Source organism: Hyperolius riggenbachi, chromosome 11 (assembly GCF_040937935.1).
Source record: "Hyperolius riggenbachi isolate aHypRig1 chromosome 11, aHypRig1.pri, whole genome shotgun sequence".
In the NCBI taxonomy this organism is placed as follows: domain Eukaryota; kingdom Metazoa; phylum Chordata; class Amphibia; order Anura; family Hyperoliidae; genus Hyperolius; species Hyperolius riggenbachi.
Window position 1 is genome coordinate 208,785,508 of NC_090656.1, and position 24,452 is coordinate 208,809,959.

The following is a 24,452-nucleotide window of genomic DNA, read 5'->3' on the forward strand; positions in this document are numbered from 1 at the left end:
GCTGCACAACCACCTCCAAAGGACAGGCTATCATAAAAGGAAGGCTAAACACCCAAGGCCCATGTCTTCATTATGTGAAGGCTAAACAGTGGATCACCCAGCATTATAGGATAGCTAAACACCTATGGGATGGGTCATCTGTAAGGCAGGGCTAAAAAACAATGAAAGGGGGGCTGCTAAAGATGGGCTAAACACCCAAGGGATGAGCAATCACAAAAGGAAGGAATCCACAATTAAAAGATGGGACATTACAAAGACTAAACACCCAAGGGATAAGCCACCACTAAACATGGGCTAAGCACCTAGGGATGGTCCACCACTAAAGATGGGCTAAATACCCAACTAATGAGCAATCACAAAAGGAGGGCTTAACCCACACCCACAGACCTACCATTTGATAGCAGCACCTTTCCTTTATAGTCCCTGAACCTGTAGCTTAGACCAGAAAGCATTGTAGCTGGCTGTTATTTTAACCTAGCAGCCCATTCTCTTCTATGGAGAGGAGAGGATGAGGAGAAGGAGTCCTGCTGCAGCTCAAAGTGGGAACCACAATAGCAGTCAGCTGAGTGTTATCCAACATAGTGGACAATTTAGGAGAATAAACAGTCATTGGAGGACATTGTAAAACATGGTTTCAGAAAGGACATTTTCATGCTGACAAATTTTGAAACTTTACAGACATATACAAGCCTAGGAATACAATACAAGGAATACAATACAAGGAACTATTTTTGAGAGACTCCTTAAATTGTTATGACACTCCTAAATGCATTTTTGCTCTAAAACATTAAACCCAGTGAAAAAAAAACTGTCACTAAAAGGCATGTTCACACTCCAGAAAAGCTAATTGATAGCAATGTTATTTGCAGGTCAAATAATCAAATAGTCTTGTAATTGAAAAAAATGCTGTGCAAACAAAGTAGAAAACATTCTTGTTCTGCTATTGGCTTGAAGTTGTAAACATTTTTTTTTTAATCAGAAAACACTGTGACAATGGAGAGGTGGCTGATGAATGTTCAACACACTTGCAGCGATATGTGATAGATTTGTGCGGTCAAACAGACTGTTCAGGAAGTGAGTCATAATGCCAACCCTCTTCTGCCCTCTGCCAAGCTGAGCATGTGTATGTTTAAAAACACTAAATCAATCAAAATATAAATGAAATGCACTCGATAATTGTACAATCAGCTGAAGTCTTCCATGCGGTCCGATTAAATGTATTTTGATTTTCAGAGCTATATCAATCACTTTTAATCGATCAAACCTAAATGTTGGTCGAAAATAAATATCGATCAGTGTATGGTTTCTAAATTGTATTTCCTCTGTCCCAGAAATAAAGATTTTGATGACAATGATTTTGATGACTATGATGGAGCCACATCACTGTGTTGTCAAAGGTAGTGAGACAACTTAGCATTCATTTTCCCTCCTCACATTTGTGCTGCTGATTCAGTGTAATCGCCAGTGGAAAATCATATTTGAAAATAACCCTAATCTTTACGCAGGCTGGAAGGAGTGGCCTAGCAGATATTAGTCAGTAAATCACTATGCGAGACCATTGGCTGGGAATATTCACCATCATAGGGCAACTATGATAGTGTGGAATTTCAGCACTCACCTTTCGTGAACCTCATCCAGTAGATCAGCACACAGGCCACCAGCCCTAATGTACAGATCAGAGTCCCGACCATTGCTCCAACTATTGTTCCAGTGTTGTCTTCTCTCTCTGCAATCACACAGGAAGATGTCAGTGTATTTTCTAAGGTCATGGTAATTCCAAATTTAAAAAAAAAACAAATAAAATTTAGGTTTACTACAATCAATTCTTCAATTCTGAGGAGGCAAGAAAGAAACAGCCAGTGCTTAATCCTACAGATACCGACAATGCACCTGTGCACATGGTCAGCATTGTGGCTACCAAACTGAAAACCCTGGGCATCCGATTGGTTCAGCTGACCTGGCTCATTCAGACTTGGATTTAAACGGTCTAGAAAAGCTGCAACTACTCTGGTCCAAGTGCATCAGTTTCAGGGGGATAGGTAACGGTTGAATAAATTTGTTATTTCATAACTCATATTCATGTAAATTGCCCATATGCACAATACATTTTCTATCAGATTCAATCACTTTGATTGAACCAGTCACTAATCTACTGACCACTGCACAACTGTTCAATGAATGTCAAAACAAATTAAGGCCTCTTGCACACTACATGCGATTTTGAATTTTTTATACGATCCAATTTGTGATTACGATTAAAAAAAAGTACTGCATGCTGCTATGTTTTTTATCGGAATCAAAAATTGGATCGTATAAAAAAAAAACACTTACCTGGGGCTTCTTCCAGCTCCTGGCAGTCGATCGGTGCCCTTGCCGCAGCTCCTCTCCCTCCCGGCGTCCAGCGGTGAAGAAGCCGACCTCGCCAGGTCGGCTTCCGGGTCAGCTTCATGTGCGCTCCACGGCGCGGGTCACGTGGTGTAAAGGACGTCGTCTGGTCTCTACTGTGCAGGCGCAGTAGTTCTGCGCCTGCTCAGTAGAGACCCGATGACGTCCCTACACCACGTGTAAGTGCAATTTGTTTTTTATATCCTGCGCGAACCTTCCCTTTAAAGGAGTTGTCAGGCAAATGTTATTAAAATAAACGCTATTTACCGGGGGCTTCCTCCAGCCCCAAGCTCCCAGGACCTCCCTCGCCGCAGCTCTGCCCGCAGCCGTTTGCTGGAACTCCGACCCGGTCCCCGGCTCTGACGTCATCGCCGGGGACCGGGTCGGAGTTCCAGCAAACGGCTGCGGGCAGAGCTGTGGCGAGGGAGGTCCTGGGAGCTTGGGGCTGGAGGAAGCCCCCGGTAAGTAGCGTATTTTAATAACATTTGCCTGACAACTCCTTTAAGGCTTGAGACCCACTAGCAGTGCTTTTCTAAGTGCTTGTAATTTCAAAAAGCTCTTGCTAATGCAAAGCTATGTGTGTGTTCGCATTTGAGGGATGTGATTTCTCAAAAATCCGCCATAGCATTACATTATCAAGAGCTTTTCAAATCACAAGCGCTGAGAAAAGCACTGTTAGTGGGTCCCAGGCCTAAGGTTGTGTTACCCATTGGCCTGACATTTTTTGTCTATTCTCCGCTCACAGTAAAACTGACAGTGAACGGCTCCTGTTATATAAATAGGAATTGTTACCACTTGTCACTGTGCAAGGGATCCGTGGCACCCGTTGCAGTATGCGCGCCACACTTTTGTGCATTTACCAGTAAACCTAGATAGGCAGATGCGTTCCCCATATAGCCTATGGGGATCCTATGCACTGGGCAACAGCCAGACCATCGGAGTGGACATTACACTCTCCACTACCCCTGATCTGGCGAATGTGGAAACCAAGTCTTGGTGCGATCTGATCCAGAAGCACTATATGCTGTGAATGATGGATATGCGCATTGTAAGTTGTTGTTTAATTCTCTCTTTATGTATGATCCTTTATTATGTCCTTTTTATCTTTGATGTTTATTGCTCATTTTGGAAATTATTGGCACCCTTTCAAAATTGTGGATAAATAAGATTGTTTCAAGCATGTGATGCTCCTTTGAACTCACCTGGGGCAAGTAACAGGTGAAGCAATTAAAAAAAAAAAAAAATCACACCTGAGATAAATAGGAGAGAAGTTCACTTAGTCTGCATTGTGTGTCTCTGTGTGCCACACTAAGCATGGACAACAGAAAGAGGAGAAGAGAACTGTCTGAGGACTTGAGAACCAAAAATGTGGAAAAATATCAACAATCTCAAGGTTACAACTCCATCTCCAGAGATCTAGATTTGCCTTTGTCCACAGTACGCAACATGATCAAGAAGTTTGCAACTCATGGCACTGTAGCCAATCTCCCTGAGTGTGGACGGAAGAGAAAAATTGATGACAGGTTGCAACGCAGGATAGTCCAGATGGTGGATAAGCAGCCCCAAACAAGTTCCAAAGAAATTCAAGCTTTCCTGCAGGCTCAGGGAGTATCAATTTCAGCGCAAACTATCTGTCGACATTTAAATGAAATGAAACGCTATGGCAGGAGACCCAGGAGGACACCACTGCTGACACAGAGACATAAAAAAGCGAGACTACAGTTTGCCAAAATGTACTTGAGTAAGCCAAAATCCTTCTGGGAAAACGTCTTGTGGGCAAAGGAGACAAAGATGGATTTTTTTGGTAAAGCATATCATTCTACTGTTCACCGAAAATGGAATTAGGGCTACAAAGAAAAGAACACAGTACCTACACTGAAATCTGGTGGAGGTTCAACGATGTTTTGAGGTTGTTTTGCTGTCTCTGGCACTGGATGCCTTAAAGGGAAGGTTCAGGGAGGGTGGTTAAAAAATAAAAATCAATTTCCACTTACCTGGGGCTTCCTCCAGCCCGTGGCAGGCAGGAGGTGCCCTCGCCGACCTGGCCGGCTGCCTGGCCAGGTCGGGTCGCAGTACAGCCCGGCGGACGTCCGATGACGTCAGCGCGCCGGCGTGGGACGCAGAAGTGCCGGGCCTTGGAGCGCAGAAGAGCCCAACCTGGCAGCCGGCCTGGCCAGGTCGGGTCGGCCACCGGAGACCACCGGGAGCCCGCGGAGCGGCGGCGAGGGCACCTCCTGCCTGCCACGGGCTGGAGGAAGCCCCAGGTAAGTGGAAATTGATTTTTATTTTTTAACCACCCTCCCTGAACCTTCCCTTTAAATGTGTGCAAGGCATCTAAAATGTGAGGGTTACCAAAGGATTTGTAGGAGGCCCAGGAGGATGCCACTGCTGACACAGAGACAAAACAGCAATACTACAGTTTGCCAAAATGTACTTGAATAAGCCAAAATCCTTCTGGGAAAACGTCTTGTTTACAGATACGACCAAGATAGAGCTTTTGGTAAAGCACATCATTTTACTGTTTACCGAAAACGGAATGAGGCCTACAAAGAAAAGAACACAGTACCTACAGTGCAATATGGTGGAGGTTCAATGATGTTTTGGGGTTGCTTTGCTGCCTCTGGCACTGGGTGCCTTGAATGTGTGCAAGGCATCATGAAATCTGAGGGTTACCAAAGGATTGTGGGTCGCACTGAAGAGCTCAGTGTCGGAAAGCTGGGTTTGCGTGCAAGATCTTGGGTCTTCCAGCAGGACAAGGACTGCAAACATACGTCAAAAAGCACCCAGAAATGCATGGCAACAAAGCGCTGGAGAGTTCTGAAGTGACCAGCAATGAGTTTAGATCTAAATCCCATTGAGCACCTGTGGAGAGATCTTAAAATTGCTGTTGGGAATAGGCCCCTTTCCAATAAGAGAGACCTGGAGCAGTTTGCAAAGGAAAAGTGGTTTCAGTTTTTTTTTCCAAAGGGTGTGCAACCAAATATTAAGTTACAAGACCAGACAATCAACATTTATATCGCGCTTTTTTCTCCTGGCGGACGCAAAGCGCCAGAGCTGCAGCCACTAGGACGCGCTCTATAGGCAGTAACAGTGTTAGGGAGACTTGCCCAAGGTCTCCTACTGAATAGGTGCTGATTTACTGAACAGGCAGAGCAGAGATTCAAACTGTGGTCTCCTGTGTCAGAGGCAGAGTCCTTAACCATTACACCAAGTTAAAGGGACACTTAAGTCAAACAAAAAAAATGGGTTTTACTCACCTAGGGCTTCCAATAGCCCCCTGCAGCTGTCCGGTGCCCTCGCTGTCTCCCTCCGATCCTTCTGGCCCCGCCAGCAGCCACTTCCTGTTTCGGTGACAGGAGCTGACAGGCTGGGGACCCGAGTGATTCTTCGCGTTCCCAGACACATTAGCACCCTCTATGCTGCTATATGGTATATGATATATGCTATAGCAGCATAGATGGCACTATTGTGGCCAGGAATTCGAAGAATCACTCGCGTCCCCGGCCTGTCAGCTCCTGTCACCGAAACAGGAAGTGGCTGCCGGCGGGGCCAGGAGGATCTGAGGGAGATGGCGAGGGCACCGGACAGCTGCAGCGGGCTATTGGAAGCCCCAGGTGAGTAAAACTCATTTTTTTTGTTTGACTTAAGTGTCCCTTTAAGGGTGTCAATAATTTTGTTGAGCCCATTTTTGGAGTTTGGTGTGACATTATGTCCAATTTGCTTTTTTTCCCTCCCTTCTTTTGTTTTGGTCCAATACACACAATGGGAATAAACACGTGTATAGCAAAACATGTGTTACTGCAATACCTTTCTGTAAGAAATTACACGCATACACACAATAATGTGCAAAGGTTTTAGGCAGTTGAGAAACAATGCTGTAAACAAAGAATGCTTTCAAGAATGGAAGTATAAATCATTTACTGTACTTTCATTGATCAACAGAATGCAGCGAATGAACAAAAGAGAAATCTAAATCAAATCAATATTTGGTGTGACCACCCTTTGCCTTCAAAACAGCATCAATTCTTCTAGGTACGTTCGCCTAGGAACCTCCACAATGCTTCATTGTTGCCTGCTGACACTCATTATTGTACCACTCTCCAGTTCTTCAACGCACAAACTGCCTTTCTGCTATGGCCAAATATGTCAAATTTTGACTAATCAGTCAAGAGCACCTATTGCAATTTTTCTGCAACCCAGTTCCTATGTTTTCATGCATACTTGAGTCGCTTGGCCTTTTTTCCACGTCACAGGTATGGCTTTATAGCTGCAACTCTTCCATGAAGACCACTTCTGGCCAAACTTCTTCGAACAATAGATCGGCGTTCCTGGGTTTCTGACATTTCTGAGCTGATGGCACTACTAGACATCTTCCGATTTCGAAGGGTGATAAGCTTGATGTGTCTTTCATCTGCTGCATTGAGTTTTCTTGGCTGATAACGGAGTATACGAACCTCAATGTTGCCCATTTCTTTTTGCTTCTTCAAATAAGCTTGAACAGAACATTTTGAACCCCTGTCTGCTTTGAAATGTTTGTCTAGGTCAGACCTTGCTGATGCAGTATAACTACCCTGTTGAGTGCATTCAATCTTGCCACGACATGAAAGGGTCTTCCACAACCTCACCTAGGTAGCAGAGTTTGGCTGTTCCTCGCCCAGTTTTTAGCCTCCTACACAGCTTTTTCTGTTTCAGTTAATGAATGTATTTAACTTTACATATGACATTGATGATCATTAGCACCTGTTTGGTATAATTATTTTGTCATGCACCTGACTATAATCCCACAAAATCCCTAATTGTGCAAGTGTACCTACAAGAGCTGATGCTGGTTTGGAGGCAAAGGGTAGTAAAACCAAATATTGATTTTATTTTGGTTTTACTTCTGTTCGCTCACTTTGCATTTCGTAAATTGTTAGAGTGGATCTGAGCTGAGAACCTCGTCTCTGCTCTAAAAGATTAAGCACAGTATGAAAACAATCAGAGGGGAAAAAAACACTTTGTTACAATGCACAGAAATCCCCCCAAAAGCCCTGAAAATTTACTGGATGAACCCTCAGGGTGCAAAGGAAGGGTTAAAGCATCTGTCTTTGCCTGTACAGCAAGTGCAGGGCTGTGAGTTATTCCTACAGATTACACACTTGTTACACTCACCTGCAGCTAAATAAACAAACACAGCTCAGTGCAACAAATGTCTACAGTATTTCTATGTGGAATTAACCCATTTCAGTCTGTTCTTTTCAAGTGCTCGGGTCCACTTTAACAATAAACAATTATCTATATTTCTGAAAGCATTCTTTGTTAACAATATTTTTTCACACCTGCCCAAAACTTTTACACAGTACTGTGTACAGTGGAGGAAATAATTATTTGACCCCTCGCTGATTTTGTAAGTTTGTCCAATGACAAAGAAATGAAAAGTCTCAGAACAGTATCATTTCAATGGTAGGTTTATTTTAACAGTGGCAGATAGCACATCAAAAGGAAAATCGAAAAAATAACCTTAAATAAAAGATAGCAACTGATTTGCATTTCATTGAGTGAAATAGGTTTTTGAACCCTCTAACAATAAAAGACTTAATACTTAGTGGAAAAACCCTTGTTTGCAAGCACAGAGGTCAAACGTTTCTTGTAATTGATGACCAAGTTTGCACACATTTTAGGAGGAATGTTGGTCCACTCCTCTTTGCAGATCATCTCTAAATCCCTAATGTTTCGAGGCTGTCTCTGTGCAACTCTGAGCTTGAGCTCCCTTCATAGGTTTTCTATTGGATTAAGGTCCGGAGACTGACTAGGCCTTAATGACCTTAATGTGCTTCTTCTTGAGCCACTCCTTTGTTGCCTTTGCTGTATGTTTTGGGTCATTGTCGTGCTGGAACACCCATCCACGACCCATTTTCAGTTTCCTGGCAGAGGGAAGGAGGTTGTCGTTCAGGATTTCACGATACATGGCTCCGTCCATTTTCCCATTAATGTGATTAAGTTGTCCTGTGCCCTTAGCAGAAAAACACCCCCAAAGCAAAATGTTTCCACCCCCATGCTTGACGGTGGGGACGGTGTTTTGGGGGTCATAGGCAGCATTTTTCTTCCTCCAAACACAGCGAGTTGAGTTAATTCCAAAGAGCTCTATTTTGGTCTCATCAGACCACAGCACCTTCTCCCAGTCACTCACAGAATCATTCAGGTGTTCGTTGGCAAACTTCAGACAGGCCTGCACATGTGCCTTCTTGAGCAGGGGGACCTTGCGAGCCCTGCAGGATTTTAATCCATTGCGGTGTAATGTGTTTCCAATGGTTTTCTTGGTGACTGTGGTCCCTGCTAATTTGAGGTCATTCACTAACTTCTCCCGTGTAGTTCTAGGATGCTTTTTCACCTTTCTCAGAACCATTGACACCCCACGAGTTGAGATCTTGCGTGGAGCCCCAGAGCGAGGTCGATTGATGGTCATTTTGTGCTCCTTCCATTTTCGAACAATCGCACCAACAGTTGTCACCTTCTCTCCCAGCTTCTTGCTAATGGTTTTGTAGCCCATTCCAGCCTTGTGCAGGTCTACAATTTTGTCTCTGACATCCTTGGACAGCTCTTTAGTCTTTCTGTGGACAGGTGTCTTTTATACAGGTGACTAGTTAAGACAGGTGTCCTTAATGAGGGTGACTAATTGAGTAGAAGTGTCTAACCACTCTGTGGGAGCCAGAACTCTTAATGGTTGGTAGGGGTTCAAAAACTTATTTCACTCAATGAAATGCAAATCAGTTGCTATCTTTTATTTAAGGTTATTTTTTCGATTTTTCTTTTGATGTGCTATCTGCCACTGTTAAAATAAACCTACCATTGAAATGATTCTGTTCTGAGACTTTTCATTTCTTTGTCATTGGACAAACTTACAAAATCAGTGAGGGGGTCAAATAATTATTTCCTCCACTGTATATCATTCAAAAAATTTGCAGCTCTTTACTTTTTCCACATTTCGTTATGTTACAGCCTTATTCCAAACTAAATTAACCCTTTTCAGACCGGACGGCTCTAGCCCCTTTAAGACCAGAACTGTCCGTGCCCTTTTAAAGTGTAACCGAACTGAAGCTCGGGTAAAAAATCAGATACTTACCTTAAAGGAATCATCAGCCAAATCTAATTACCTGGGGCTTTCTCCAGCCCCTCGCAGCTGTCTTTCCCACGCTGACAGCTCTGTCCACAGCCACCAGCCTGGGGTCCCCGCACGGTGCAGAGGATGACCTCGAGGACGTCCTTACTGCGCCTGCATGAAGCGCCGCTGTAAATCAAGTCCACGTTGTCAGCGGCATACTGCGCAGTACGCCGCGGACAACGTTGGCTTGATTGACATTGGCGCTTCACGCAGGCGCAGTAAGGACGACCTCGAGGTCATCCTCTGCACCGTGCGGGGACCCCGGGTCAGCGGCTGCAAACTGAGCTGTCAGTGTGGTAAAGACAGCTGCGAGGGGCTGGAGAAAGCCCAAGGTAAGTAAATCAGATTTACATTAGATTTGGCTGATGATTCCTTTAAGAGAGGGAAGCTTCAGGATCCTATAGAGGCTTCCCTCGCTATTCCCTTGGTCCCCGGTTGCTGAGAATAGCCCCCGGAAGATTAGCAACAATGCAATGGTGTGAAAGCCATGCGTCACTTTTGGAGTAAACCAGGCACCACTCATCACCAGGCCAATACCATCTCTACAGTGAAGCATGGTGGTGGCAGCATCATGCTGTGGGGAAATTTTTCAGCGGCAGAAACTGGGAGACTAGTCAGGATCAATGGAAAGATGACTACAGAAACCTCCGGAAACAGCACCTGCTTCAGAGCGCTCTTGATTTCGGACTGGGGCAATGGTTCATCTTTCGGCAAGACAACGACCGAAAGCAAACAGCCAAACTATCAAAGGAGTGGCTTCAGGAGGACTCTGTGAATGTCCTTGAGTGGCCCAGCCGGAGCCCAGACCTGAATCCAATTGAACATGTCTGAAGAGATCTTGAAATGCACAGCGCACCAACGCTTCCCATCCAATCTAATGGAGCTTGAGAGGTCCTGCAATGAGGAATGAGCGAAACTGGATGGGTGTGCCAAGCTTGTGGCATCATATTCAATAAGACTTGAGGCTGTAATGAATTTAATCCATTTTGGAATAAGGCTGTAATATAACAATATGTGGAAAAAGTGATGCGCTGTGAATACTTTCTGGATGCACTGTGTTATTAATATTAATTTTAAATATTAGGGGCAGATTCTCCTACACTCTATATTGGCATTTGTTGGGAACAGGCGCTGTTTTATTGCTGCATATTGTTTCCTGACATTTAGGGAAGGTGCCATGAGAAAAACACAAAATGCAGAAATTCGCCAAAAGTGACAACAACCGCATGGCATCCCACACTATAGCGAGAGTTGCCACTAAAACCCCTTACCTAAATTTTCACTGGTATTCTTGTCACTCTTTTTGCAACAGGTATAATAGGGAAATGCCAGTATCTAATGCCATCTAGCCTTGGGCTCTCAGTTTAAAATTAGCCTAGGGCCGCCAGTGTAAAATTAGCCTAGTGCCACCAGTGTGAATGTATCCTTGGGCTGCCAGTGTGAATCTTGCCTAGGGCCCCAGTGTGAATCTTGCCTTGGGCTGCTAGTGTAAATCTAGCCTTGGGCTGCTAGTGTAAATCTAGCCTTGGGCTGCTAGTGTAAATCTAGCCTTGGGCTGCTAGTGTAAATCTAGCCTTGGGCTGCATGCATACACACACACATACTGTGCAATACTCACCTTCAGTGGGAGAATGTCATTTTGGCTAAATTTCCCTCTAATACTTTTATCCCATCAAAAACAAATAACAGGGTTTAATCAGTTTCAGCATGAGATTTATTTAGGAGTGTAAGTAGGAGTGCCAGAAATTAAAGCAAATATAAAGCGAACCTAAAAAAAAAAAAAAGTTAGACACTCACCTATGGAGAGGGAAGAGTCCATTTAGCCTTCCCAGGCCTCTCTTTGTGCTCTTGGTCCACCGCCGTACCCCCATGAAAGGTATTCAGCATGTATCATCTTTTTCTCACTTTTGCGGGAGAAAAAGTGTGTGTTTAAGGTCCGTACACACGCCGGACTGCAGGAAACGACGGGTCCGTCATCACCTCCTGCTGGGCGTGTTTTCAGCAGACAGTCCGGCGTGTGTACAGTCTGTCGGCAGACTGATACGGCTGTTCCTGAGTGATCTGCCGGGCGGATCGCTCAGAAACAGCCATATCAGTCTGCAGACAGACAGTACACACGCCGGACTGTCGCTGGAACGCCCGCCCAGCAGGAGGTGACGACGGACCCGTCGTTGCCTCCAGTCCGGTGTGTGTACGGACCTGTATGGTACAAAACATACAGTAGTTGTAAAAGATTTCCAAGAAATGTGATGGATCTATGAGAAGAATCAGACCAGCTGGCGTTATTTTCTGTGGCCAGTGCTTGTCCAGTAAGCCGTGCAATATAGGCCGCCATCTTTGTAGAAATGTGAGCTAACAGTGCCAGAGAAAACTTCGGCATGTTATAAATTAATCGGGAAGCTTATTGTATCACAGGGCTTGGCAAACAGACCGCGGGTCGCATTCCTTAAATCCTAACCTATTTTCCCCCTCCCTCCCTGCAGAGTTGCGATTGGGCGGCGGGGGATTTAAAACTCACCTCAATCACCGACTCCCGAGTCACGTCTCCAAGGCAACAGGGCGTCACATGACGGGACGTGCCAGCGTAGCTGGCAACGTGTAACACACTGGCATGTCACGTCATGAGAAGCCCTATTGCCTTGGAGACGTGACACAGGAATCGGTGATTGACGTGAGTTTCAAAACCCCGCCGCCCGATCACAACTCTGCAGGGAGTGAGGGGGAGAGGAATCTGGCCACCTGTTGGCGAGCCGGCAACAGCCTATGGGCTGTAGTTTGCCCAGTGCTATTCTGTCCTTCTGACAATTAAACTTGAAGTGATGAGGAGTCTAAAATGATATCACATTCCAGCAGAGCAGATCTGAACTAGATTAAACAAAATCATAGGTGGTTATTTATAACGGTGGCATTCACCTGATCACCAAAAGGGCACCGTTACTTCTGCAGAATTTTTCTGGTAACGAAAGAGGAACAAAGGGGCATAGCTTAAAGGAGTCATCAGGGAAAGTATAGTAAAATGAGTGGTACTTACTGGGGGCTTCCTCCAGCTCCAAGCTCCCAGGATGTCCCTCGCCGCATCTCTGCCCGCAGCCGTTCGCCGCAGGTCCATCCCGGTCCCCGGCGAGGACGTGAGAGCGACCTCCAGGTCGCTCTGTACTGCGCCTGTGCGAGTGGCGCTGTCAATCACCGCCACGTGGGCCGGAGCGGACTGCACAAGCGCAGAACTACTGTGCCTCCAGGGAGCTTGGAGCTGGAGGAAGCCCCCGGTAAGTACAACTCATTTTACTATACTTTCTCTGATGACTCCTTTAAAGAGGAACTGTAGTATAAGGTAATACATAAAATTGCTTGTTTTTTTTTTTTTACAATATCCTTACTAATAATATATAAGTGTCCTGCATCCTGTCCCTGTGTCAGTGCTTTTGTGCTACTGTGCATGTCCTGCACTGACAGCCGTTGAGACAGGACGCAGGACGGGCCAGGTGGTGGGTCGGCCGGGTGCGCGTGGCGTGACAGACCTAGAGCCCGTTTTTAAACGGGCTTAGGTCACTAGTACCTTTATAAATGATTTAGTCAGTGTTACCCATTGTAAAATACCCTTGCCTCCCCAATTTACATTCTGAAATTTATCACAGGTGGCAACAACTTTACTGCTGGCAAGCGCATCACTGAGGAATGTTTGTTTACCCTGTGTACTAAGGCAAGTAGAAATGATGCCTTGGAGAGGGAGCAATATTCCACATAGCTAAACAACCTAGGCTAAACATTACTGGGAGGGCGGGGCTACATACCAATATACAGCGGAATATAGATATAGGAACTGTTTCTGATGCTGAAACTACCGTAAAAATAATTTACTGCATTCTTCTATATGACACTATGGTGCCGCTTTAAATGAACGTCAGTTTTGAAAGTTTATCAGTTTCCTGTAATTGTCACTATTGCTGATAACTGTCGGCACTAAGTGATGATCACTATATTATAAAGTGGCGAATATTATGATGGTCACTGCAGGTCACAGTTCCAGCACAGTGCTGCTGCCTCGGTAAAATGCAACCATGCACCATCTGGAGAAGTATGATAGTGAACTTACCTGTAACTGTAAGGGTGAAATTTCGTGCAATCTTGTCATCTATAGATCTGTGGGTGACAACACAGCCGTATGCACTCCCATCATCCTCTTTCGTAGGATTTAATGTCAGGTGACTTGTGATATTAAAGGTTCCATCAGGATTAGTAATGGGATCAGCAGTGCAGGTCCCCTTCTCCAAAGCCTTACATCCCGGGGGACTTTGGCTGTATCGCACCCAGCGGATGGTCACAGTTTGTGGATAGACATTGGTCACGTCACATGTCACCGATTTCTCTGCGTCCTCTTCGATGGTAACATGTCCTGGTATGACTGTTACGGATGGCTGAGCTGTACAACACAAAACACAAGAACAGTTATCACCAGTTCAGCTGACGAGTTCATTCATGAAAGCTTTATAAATACAATAAATAATAATAATAAAGCTGTATCCTAAATTTCGTGACTCCTTTAACAGCCAGGGCAAGTCTGGCCTTTTCTACTTGTCCAGTGTAAGAAGTAATATGTTTCATTCTTTATACATAGCATAACTGTACACAGTAGGTGGAACTAGGGGGCCCAGAGAATGTTCTACATTGAGTTCAGTGGCTTACCTAGGACATTTGCTACCCAGTGCTGAGAATTAACAACTTCCCTACCGCAGGTTATTTTCCCCCTTCAAGACCAGAGCAATTTTCACATCACGCTCTTCCCATTCATTCACCAAGAAGTTTATCACTACTTACCACACAGAAATGATCTATATAATTTTTTTGCGGGACAAACTAGGCTTTCTTTGGGCAGTACTTTTTGCTAAGAATTATTTTAATTTATATGCATTTTACAGGGAAGAAGAATAAAAAAAATTGCAAAAATTCATCATTTTTCAGCCATTGTAGATTACGAATAAAATGTGCTATTGTAGATAAAACTGACATTTTATTTCCCATTTGTCCCGGTTATTACAACGTGTAAATTGTGTCCCTAGTACAATGTATGGCGATAATATTTTATTTGAAAATAAAGGTGCATTTTTTTTCAGTTTAGTGTTTTTTTTTTATACTATACAAATAATTAAAATACTTTATTTACAAAAGCAACAGTAATATACCCTCATGACATACATATTTGAAAAGTCCCTAAGGTAACTACGGTATTTATGTAGTTTTATTTTGGTAACTATGGGGTAGGTGTGGAAGGGGTTAAAAAAACAATAACTATTTAAAGAGAACCTAAACTGAGAAGGACATGAACCTCAAGAGAACCTAAAATGAGAATGGAAAACAGGAGGAAAACAACAGCTCCGGTACCGGGTCCCGTATCTTCCTCCAGTTGCAACCAGTCTGATGCAAGTGAAGGGCGCCATTTACGTATATATCTCCAGCAGCCGCTGGAGAGATATACGTAGAGGGTGCACTGCACTTGCACAGACTGGCCGCAACTTGAGGAAGTTACGGGATCCGGTACCGGAGCTGCAGGCAGCGGAGGATGGTGGCGTGGAAGAGGTCCGTGCGCATGGGGCTGGAAGAAGCCCCAGGTATGTATAAAAAAGTAAGAATCTGCGGTCTCTGGTTTACTTTTAAGAAAGAAGGATAGGCCATCAGGCAGACTATGAAAAATCATCCTAAAGAGGAGTACTTTTAAATGGAAAAGAAGGGGTCTTGGGACTTTATAGGGGCATAAAATATCAATTGTGATAATTAATTAATGTGCTGGACATCTGGAACCAAAAAAACAGTAAAAAAAATGGTCACTGTTAATACAAGATAACATTTAGATCAATAAATGTAATCATGCAGATTCATATAATACATACAATACATTACTAGATATTGTAGCATCACCCAAGGGAGATCGGGAGACTTCAGCGACCACCATGGGGAAAGCACCTAGAAACAGCGCAATAAGCACTTCTGCTTAGCAAGTTTGAAAAATTTCAAAAGCTAGGTGTCTTCCCAAAGGCTTTGTAATCACTCAGAGACAACACGCAAGTGCATTAGCCTGAAGTTTATAAAACTTCTACATATCCAGCGCGTGACACTAGCATGTATCAGTATTTAGACCAATCATTGAGCACATACACCAAAACATAGACCAAAAATATTATGATACACTAGAGTCTGCAAACACCTGGTTGAAACAGGATGAAACCAGAATATTAAAGTGCACCTCCAGACTAAAAAACTACTCAGCAGCACCGAAAAGGCTTGGTGTTTCTTTAACAGTTTCACAGCATCAGAACTTTGTTTTTCTTACCCAAGCCTCATTTTTAGCTGCACAGAAGAAAAATGCCCGGGCATTTTCCCCCTTATGCTGTGCAAAGCATGATGGGATTTATGATATTGTTGTTCCCCTTCTGCTGTTTTGGCACCAATTTGTTTTTTTTTTATTTTGAATTTGAGATTTGAAGCCTAGCGCGCGCGCGCAGCTGGGAGGGGTGATCAGAACACAGGACAGTTGGAACTGTGTCTCATGCTCCCTGTCACCTCCTATCAACCAAAAAGATGGCTGCCCCATGAAATCACAAACATTTTCCTGTGCTTTTAAATCAGGGTGGGTAAGAGATATTACCTATCTATTTTAATTAACATAACTAATGTAACTTAATGACAGTATGTTTGTTTAGGCTGAAGTTCTTTAAGCAAGAAGCATATGTTTTCATGAACTTCAGTAGCCACTCTGCCATCTGCCACAGTACATTGTGATAAATTGTACTAACCCCATTGCCATCATATTTGAGAGTTAACTTTAATCCACAATATTAATGCAGTCACACATCCTCCATACAGGTTACATATGTATCACACAGATCCTTCTCTGATCGAATCTAATCAGAGAGGGATCTGTTGCCTGGCCGTACACCGCAGATCGATTTCAGCATAAAATCGATCAGATATCGGCCTAGCACTACCCCCTGTCTGCCCCCAAAAGTGTCCCCGTAGGTGCCCGTGCTCCTATCATGACTCCTAGTCTTCTCCATTGTTCAGTGTGGCCACAAGCACCTGTACAATGTGGCACCAGGCATGTTAGTGATGTCACTCATATGCGCTTGGTGCCACATGGTACAGGTGCACGCGGAGACATTGGACACTGGAGGAGGCCACGAGTTGCAGTGTCGGACAGGTAAGACTTTTACACTGCACATGGGCAAGGGGGGAAACTTTTACATTTGCGGGGGACAAGAGCAGGGGGTCCAACAGGTGCTGCAGTTGTCGTGATATTGAATGCCATTATCTCCACGCACCTGTGACCAGTATTTTACCATCATTCCTGATTGATCCATTTGACCAATTTCAGATTGAAATTGATCAAAAGATTAATCAGTGGCCATGGGGGAGCAGACATTCTATTCTGATTTGATAACATAATCGAATCAGAAGGTTGATTGGGTTGCAATATCGAGTGGTGAATGGGCACCTTTAGTTGCACAACTTGATTTCTATCAGAGTTCTGTTAAAATGTGATCAGCAGTCTAAAAGTCACCACTGCAATCCATGTACTGATCAGTCATGTTAGTTGATATTCTGATAATCACTATGCAAATGGGGAAAATTCCACTTAAAACACAGAGTAATAGTGAGACTCACCGGACACCTGCAGAGTAACTTTACCCGATGCAGCATTTGGAGTGTTGAGCACAGAACAGACATATTCTCCATCATCTGAGAACTGGACGTTTGGGATGTGGAGATCAGCGACACCCTTTAGGATCTCCCTCTCCACAATGTAACTGCCTTTTCGGAACACTTTGGTGTTTCCATTGTCATACGCATACACATCTTTCTCAGTGCCGGTTTCCATCTTCTTGAACCATGCGACTGCAATTGCTGCTGTGGTATCCAAATCGATTATGTTACAGGAGAGGATGACCTTCTGACCTCTCAGCGATGTCACTACTGAATTCTTTATTGTCACCTTCAGAGCACCTGGAAAATAGATAAAAAAAATCAACTGTAGACATAAGTTCAGCTAAGATCCAACTGGAGCAACCATAACGTTCAATGCTCATGAGCTTTTGGTGCTGCCAACTAGTGGGGAACAGAAGAGTGGCAGAGCTTACAGCCCAGGCACAGCCTATGATTGATGCATGCACTTTTCCAATGGACATGTCCTTGTTATTTCCTTTTTTTTTGTTTTTTTTTGCCCCTAGCATCAGGTACTAAAAATAGTTTAGCAAAAAAAAAAAAAAAAAAACAGAACTAAAACAAATTTCTCCCAATACCAAGTTTCAATATAAAACATAATAGTAACAATGAGTTAAAACACCACACAACTGCAATCTAACAGAGCCAAAGGCATCTCACGGACACACTAAGCATCCCAACTCGGCAAACAACCAATAATAAAAGGACCTGGCAAAAAAAAAAAAAAAATGACAGTTCCTATACATGTAACATAATATATATATATATATATATATATTAGGCTAAGTGCCTCAACCTTCAAGCAAGAAGAAGAAGTAGCGCCCTGCCCCCAGGGTCGGTCCTACACTTGCTGCCGAGCTGTAGGGGGTAGCGGGCAGGAAGGGGGTATTGGGCACAGCGGCGGGTAGGAGGTCCCCCATCTGTGATCCTCCTCTAGCTTAACTTCTATGGAAAACAAAAGTTTGTTTTCTTGGAACAGAAAGAATTTGTGATAATTCAGGTTGGAGTGAGCTTGAGATGTCTCCCAGTGCATCACTGCTGAATATATGCAAATTAACCTTAGTTGCCCTTAGAAGCACTGCATTCCAGCGGTTCTGGAGGTGTGCTTAGCTTCTAAGGGCAACAATGGTTAATTTGCATATATTCAGCAGTGATGCACTGGGAGACATCTCAAGCTCACTCCAACCTGAATTATTGCAAATTCTTTCTGTTCCAAGAAAGCATACTTTTGTTTTCCATAGGATTTTAGTAAGGAGGCTTTTAGGACCATTGTAGTCCCTTACACACTCCAATGAGTTCTGGGTCACCATGAGCTTGCTGGTTAGTCTGTACCTCTCGGTGTTACAAGCCCTACTCCATAGATCCAAATTAATCCATGCCATGCACTGATGAGGATCAAACAATCTGAAACAGTCTGTATGCATGTTGGATTATTATGGCTCTGTACAAATTAACAAGCTGAAACATCATTGCATTCCAGCGGTTCTGGAGGTGTGTTTAGCTTCTAAGGGCAACAGTGGTTAATTTTCATATATTCAGCAGTGATGCGCTGGGAGACATCTCAAGCTCACTCCAACCTGAATTATCACAAAATTATTTCTGTTCTAAGAAAGCAAACTTTTGTTTTCCATAGCATTTTAGTAAGGGGGCTTTTAGAACCATTGCAGTCCCTCACACACTCCAATGAGTTCTGGTTCAACATGGGCTTCCTGGTTAGTCTGTAGCTTAAGTTCAGCAGCAGCAGCCACTATTAGTAAGAGGCAGTGGGCAGGGATGACTCACCTCTTCCGCGTTCCAGCATGCGTTCCACTGTCGTCACTTCCTGCAATGCCGTCCACTTACAATACAGTGGGCAGCATTGCAGGAAGTGACGACAGTGGAAAGCATGCTGGAACACAGAAGAGGTGAGTCATCCCCGCCCGCTGCCTCTTACTAATAGAGCCGTCTGATGCTGAACTTAAGCTAGAGGGGGAGCACACATGGGGGGCCCAGGTGAGGAAGGGGAGTCCGACCCCCCTCCCTGCAGCTGTGCCCAATACCCCCTTCCTGCCCGCTACCCCCTTATGCAGCGTATGCTAAGCCGCGGGTCGGCTAGTATATGTTATTGCGTACCTATACATTGAGCACTAACCCACCACTTAGGAGTCGTGCAGTATTGTAACTCATGGCTGTGGCTGTCCAACTCCAGTCCTCAAGGGCCGAGATCTTCACACATTTTTGGCACAGCTCAAATTAATTGGTGGGACAGAACCAGGAAAGGTGTGGTCCATCAAGTAGAGCCCATTTCTCATGGCCCTCGAGGACCGGAGTTGGACAGCCCTATTGTAACTGAAAGAGTTGTTCTAATAAAGGAAACACCAGCCAATCACAGAGGCGATCCTAATGCAAGCAGTAACTATACAATAACAATGACCCAATAGAGAAAACACCAGCGAATCGCAGAAAGGTTTTCAGCTCCAAGCATAAAAATGCTCCTAATACATGACTACATGTATATTCCAGCAATGTTTAAAGAGACTCTGTAATGAAAAAAAGTTCCCCTGGGGGGTACTCACCTGGAGGGGGAAGCCTCTGGATCCTACCGAGGCTTCCCCCGTCCTCCTGTGTCCCACGGCGGTCTCGCTGCAGCCCACTGAATGCACAGCCGACAATTTGTCAGGCTGTGCAATATTTACCTTCCTATGTTCCGCTCGGAAATAGAGGGAAATAGCCGGTCTCAGTCAGCAGGAGACTTGCGCCTGCGCAGTAGAGAGGACCTGAATGGGATCAGCTATTTCCACCTATTTCGGAGCCGAGAGCCACTACTGAGCCTGCGCTGGAGCAGGGAAGGTAAATATTTACATCCTCGATGTTCAGAGGGGCAGTGAAAGACCACCGTGGGACACAGGAGGATGGAGGAAGCCTCGATAGGATCCAGAGACTTCCTCCTCCCAAGATGAGTACTCACAGGGGAATTTTTTAACGTTACAGATCTTTAAAGAGACCCCGTAACAAAAATTTCATCCGGTATTCTTCCATCCTACAAGTTCCAAAATCTATTCTAATGTGTTTAGGCTTACTGCAGCACGTTCTACTATCACCATCTCTGTAATAAATCAACTTATCTCTCTCCTGTCAGACTTGTCAGCCTGTGTCTGGAAGGCTGCCAAGTTATTCAGTGTTGTGGTTCTGTGATGCATCTCCCCCCTCCAGGCCCCTCTCTGCACACTGCCTGTGTGTTATTTAGATTAGTGCAGCTTCTCTCTGCTCTATTATCTTTTACAAGCAGGATAAATCCTCCTCTGAGCAGGCTGGGCTTTCACATACTGAGGAATTACATACAGGCACAGCTGTCTGCACTCTGCAGGAAGAAACAGCCTGACACTTCAGTGGAAGATAGCTGCAGGGGGAAAGAAACACACAAATGATCTCTTGAGATTAAAAAGGAAGGCTGTATACAGCCTGCTTGTGTATGGATGTATTTTCTATGTGTGGACATACTGTACATCAACCTACTTCCTGTTTTGGTGGCCATTTTGTTTGTTTATAAACAAACTTTTTAAAACTGTTTTTAACCACTTTTAATGCGGCGGGGAGCAGCGAAATTGTGACAGAGGGTAATAGGAGATGTCCCCTAACGCACTGGTATGTTTACTTTTGTGCGATTTTAACAATACAGATTCTCTTTAAGTTCTGAAAACAGTGTTCTCCCCAGGCTTTTTTAGCCGGGTGCTTCACCCAGCTAGTTTTGGTGAGCACCCGGCTGTCATCGGCTCACCTCCTCCTATGCTGTAAGCAGAGTTGCACACAGAATCCCTGCATTCTCTCATCACGCCCCACCCGGCTAATTTTTCATGCCACCTGGCTGGATAAAAATTCTGGGAAGAACACTGTGAATGGTTGAAATGATCAGGAAGATGTATCAGGCATACATACACTATTGGATCTTGCAGTGTCAGCCTGTTATGAAAATGTCACTTCTTATGCTCTGCAATCATTTGCCAACCCTCCCAAACCAGCATCCACCATAAGCTGTTGCCTTAATCCAGGCCAAGCAACTCAGTCACTATATAACCGGTTTGATGAACTGACACACCCTCAATACGTGACTTTAAAAACCTGGCTGGCGCATTTACCCTTTGAGACTTAATCAATTTCCTTCTGGAGCCTCTGAGGAAGCGGCTCACGATCCAAACCACGCCTCAGGCACTTCTGAAAGTCTTTGAGTCCCTTTTATACAACTTGTGCCTTTCTATAACATTATAATTGAGAGATACTTAGAGTCATCAGGGAAAATGTAATAAAATAAGTGCTACTTACCGGGGGCTTCCTCCAGCCCCAAGCATGTCCCTTGCCGCAGCTCTCCCCACAGCCATTCGCCGCAGCTCCTTCCCAGTCCCCGTCGATGACGTCAGGGCGACCTCCAAGGCGAACTGCGCAGCCCGCTCTGGCCCTCATGGCAGTGATTGACAGCGCCGCTCGCACAGGCGCAGTATGGGCCGACCTGGAGGTCATCACCGGGTCCCGGGAGCGAGCTGCGGCGTATGGCTGCAGGGAGAGCTACGGCGAGGGACATGCCGGGAGCTTGGGGCTGGAGGAAGGAATGATCTTTATCTTGTTTTTTTTTTCCGCCACCAATTAGGCTTTCTTTGGGTGGTACATTTTGCTAAGAATTATTTTATTCTAAATGCATTTTAACAAGTCTTCTACATTTGAAATGCAGTGCCAAATAGATCCAAATGTAGAGTAGACGAGAAATACTCACAAACCAGGGTTACTTTCAAGGTAACCACTGTAAATGCAGGTGGGGAGATTAGACCTGTGCCCACTCAGGATTAAGAAGTCGCTCTCTGTAGGTCAGAACACAAAAGTGGGTAAAACACCCCTCCACCCGGGGTGGACACTGGTATAGTATACAGCGCACAGTGGTGCCAAAAGAATACAATTCACTAAAAGTTTACTAAAAGTAATTCCTTAGCTTTTTAAAACTTTTAGTAAATTTTATTCTTTTGGCGCCTCTGTTCGCTGTATACAGTATCCAGGTAAAGACTATGTCATCTGTGCAAAATATACTGTATATTTATGTATCGTTTTATTCAAAGTTATATACATTTTTAATAAATAATTTAAAAAAATCGGGGTTAAACAACCCTAGCTGCTCCCAGTCTAAATTTCAAGTTATATGCATGAATTGTAGGCTTGCAAGCTTGTATGCTAGTATACGTGAATAGACCGGGACAGGTTCTCATGGAAACAGGGATACCAGGCCATCTCATATGCCTTTTGAGGAATCTATATGCAAACCAAGAAGCAACAGTTAGAACTGAGAATGAAATAACAGACTGGTTCACAATTGGCAAAGTATTAAAAGTGAATCTGAACTTTTAAACAGGACAGAAGGAAAACAGAGAACTGCACCCCATTTATATTTAGAGAATAAAGCTTGTCCCCCTCATCTGTGACTAATCACAACTGTAATTTGTTCTCTCAGCTGTGTCAGGTCTGATTTAATTTGAATGCAGACTTTGTAGTGCGGAAAGTTGGTAAGCACGAGTCACATGCTGGAATTAAAATAGCAGGCAGCAATATTAACAATCTGAGATGCCGATGATACCACTCTGAAGGCTGAAACTGAAGAACTAAAGAGCACAGTAATGAATGTAAAACAAGGAAGTGCCAAAGCTGATCTACTGCTTAACATCAAGTAAACTAAAGTCATGTAATCTGCTCCAAAGAACCATCTACTAATAGTTGCACAAAATTAGAAGTTTTAACAGGTTTCATATTATTGGGATTGAAGATCTCTGCAGACCGTGCCTGCAGCAATGAGAATAACAGAGTCTTGTTACTTAGGAGGAAAGCAATGGACAATTTGGACAAGATACTAAAGAGCAGAGATGTCAACTTACCAACAAAGATCAGGATAGTTAAAGCTATGGTCTTCCCAGTAGAAACATATGGCTGTGAAAGTTGTACTATAAGTAAGGTCATGAGTAGAAAAAATAATGCTTTTGAACTGTGGGTGTGGAGAAAGCTACTGAGAGCTCCATAGACTACCAGAAGATCTAACTAGTTGAAGTAAAATTGAAAGCTATAACAAAATTCCTTGGTAGACATATTGTATTGTCTCCTGTACAGTAAATAAACCTATACAATACTTCCTAGAGACTGACTGGTGATTAAATGAACCTTAGGTAAGAGTGATATGGAGGGTGCCATATTTATTTCCTTTTAAGCAATACAAGTTGCCTTTCTGTCTTGCTGATCCTCTGCCTCCAATACTTTCAGCCATAGTCCCTGAACAAGCATATGCAGGTCAGGTGTTGCCAACAATATTGTCAGAAGTGACAACATTATCTGCATGCTTGTTTCTGGTGTGATTCAGACACTACTGCAGCCACATTGATCAGCAGGGCTTCCAGGCAAATAGTATTGTTTAAAAGGAAATAACTATAGTAGCTTCCATATCACTGTCACCTCAGGTTTACTTTAAAGAAATAAGACCAGAGCATTCACTAGGAGTGATACTGCTATTAAAACTTAGATACTTTGGTCACATAATGAGAAGACCAGATTCTTTAGAGAAATCCTTGATGCTTGGAAACATTGAGGACAAAAGAAGAAGATGAAGGTAGAGACTGAGACAAGAAGCTATGAACATGCCTATGTAACAGCTGAAAGGAGCAGTGTTTGACAGACACATCTAGCATGCAAAAGTACATATGGTCACAAAGAGTTGGGGTCGACTAAACAAGTTAGGAGGAGGAGGAGGAGTGGGCTCTCGAGCTGCTAGAGACTGAAGCTCATATCAACTCCAATACAGTGTGGAAGTCCATTTATCTGTTACAAAATATCTTCACTGACATAATAATATTACAGTATAATTAAAAAAACAAAACAAAAAGAAAAAGATACAAACACATTGTAAGGCCTATCAGAGTATCCACTCACAAATCAGCTCCAATGCCCCAATCTAACTCAACACTCTATGTGGAGCGTCCCCGCTTGAACAGGAGGTGAGGAAGCAACACCTACCCGACTTCAGTTACGCCCAGGCCTTTAGTGTGCAAAGTATTGGAGCTGAAAACAGGGTAAGTGAATAAACTTTCAGGCCAAACAAGGACTCAAGAGTAAGCAAAGTCTAGCAACAGTCCAGGGTCATACACAGGTGATCAGATATTTCACGGTACAGGAGGGCTAGACAAAAGAGAGGTCAAAAACGTATCCGAGGTCA

At 44.0% G+C, this 24,452-nt stretch overlaps 1 protein-coding gene across 2 annotated transcripts in view; it reads right to left on the minus strand.

The window, feature by feature from the left end:
* The window catches only part of LOC137538786 (uncharacterized), a 169,624-nt gene that overhangs the window by 131,145 nt on the left and 14,027 nt on the right, over positions 1 to 24,452 (minus strand). For both annotated transcript variants that reach the window (XM_068261106.1, XM_068261107.1), the window contains exons 2-4: positions 17,183 to 17,521; positions 13,620 to 13,946; positions 1,619 to 1,726 (exon numbers count right to left, since the gene is read on the minus strand). In XM_068261106.1, coding sequence (XP_068117207.1) covers positions 1,619 to 1,726; positions 13,620 to 13,946; positions 17,183 to 17,521 — 774 coding nt within the window. The remainder of the gene's footprint in view (positions 1 to 1,618; positions 1,727 to 13,619; positions 13,947 to 17,182; positions 17,522 to 24,452) is intronic.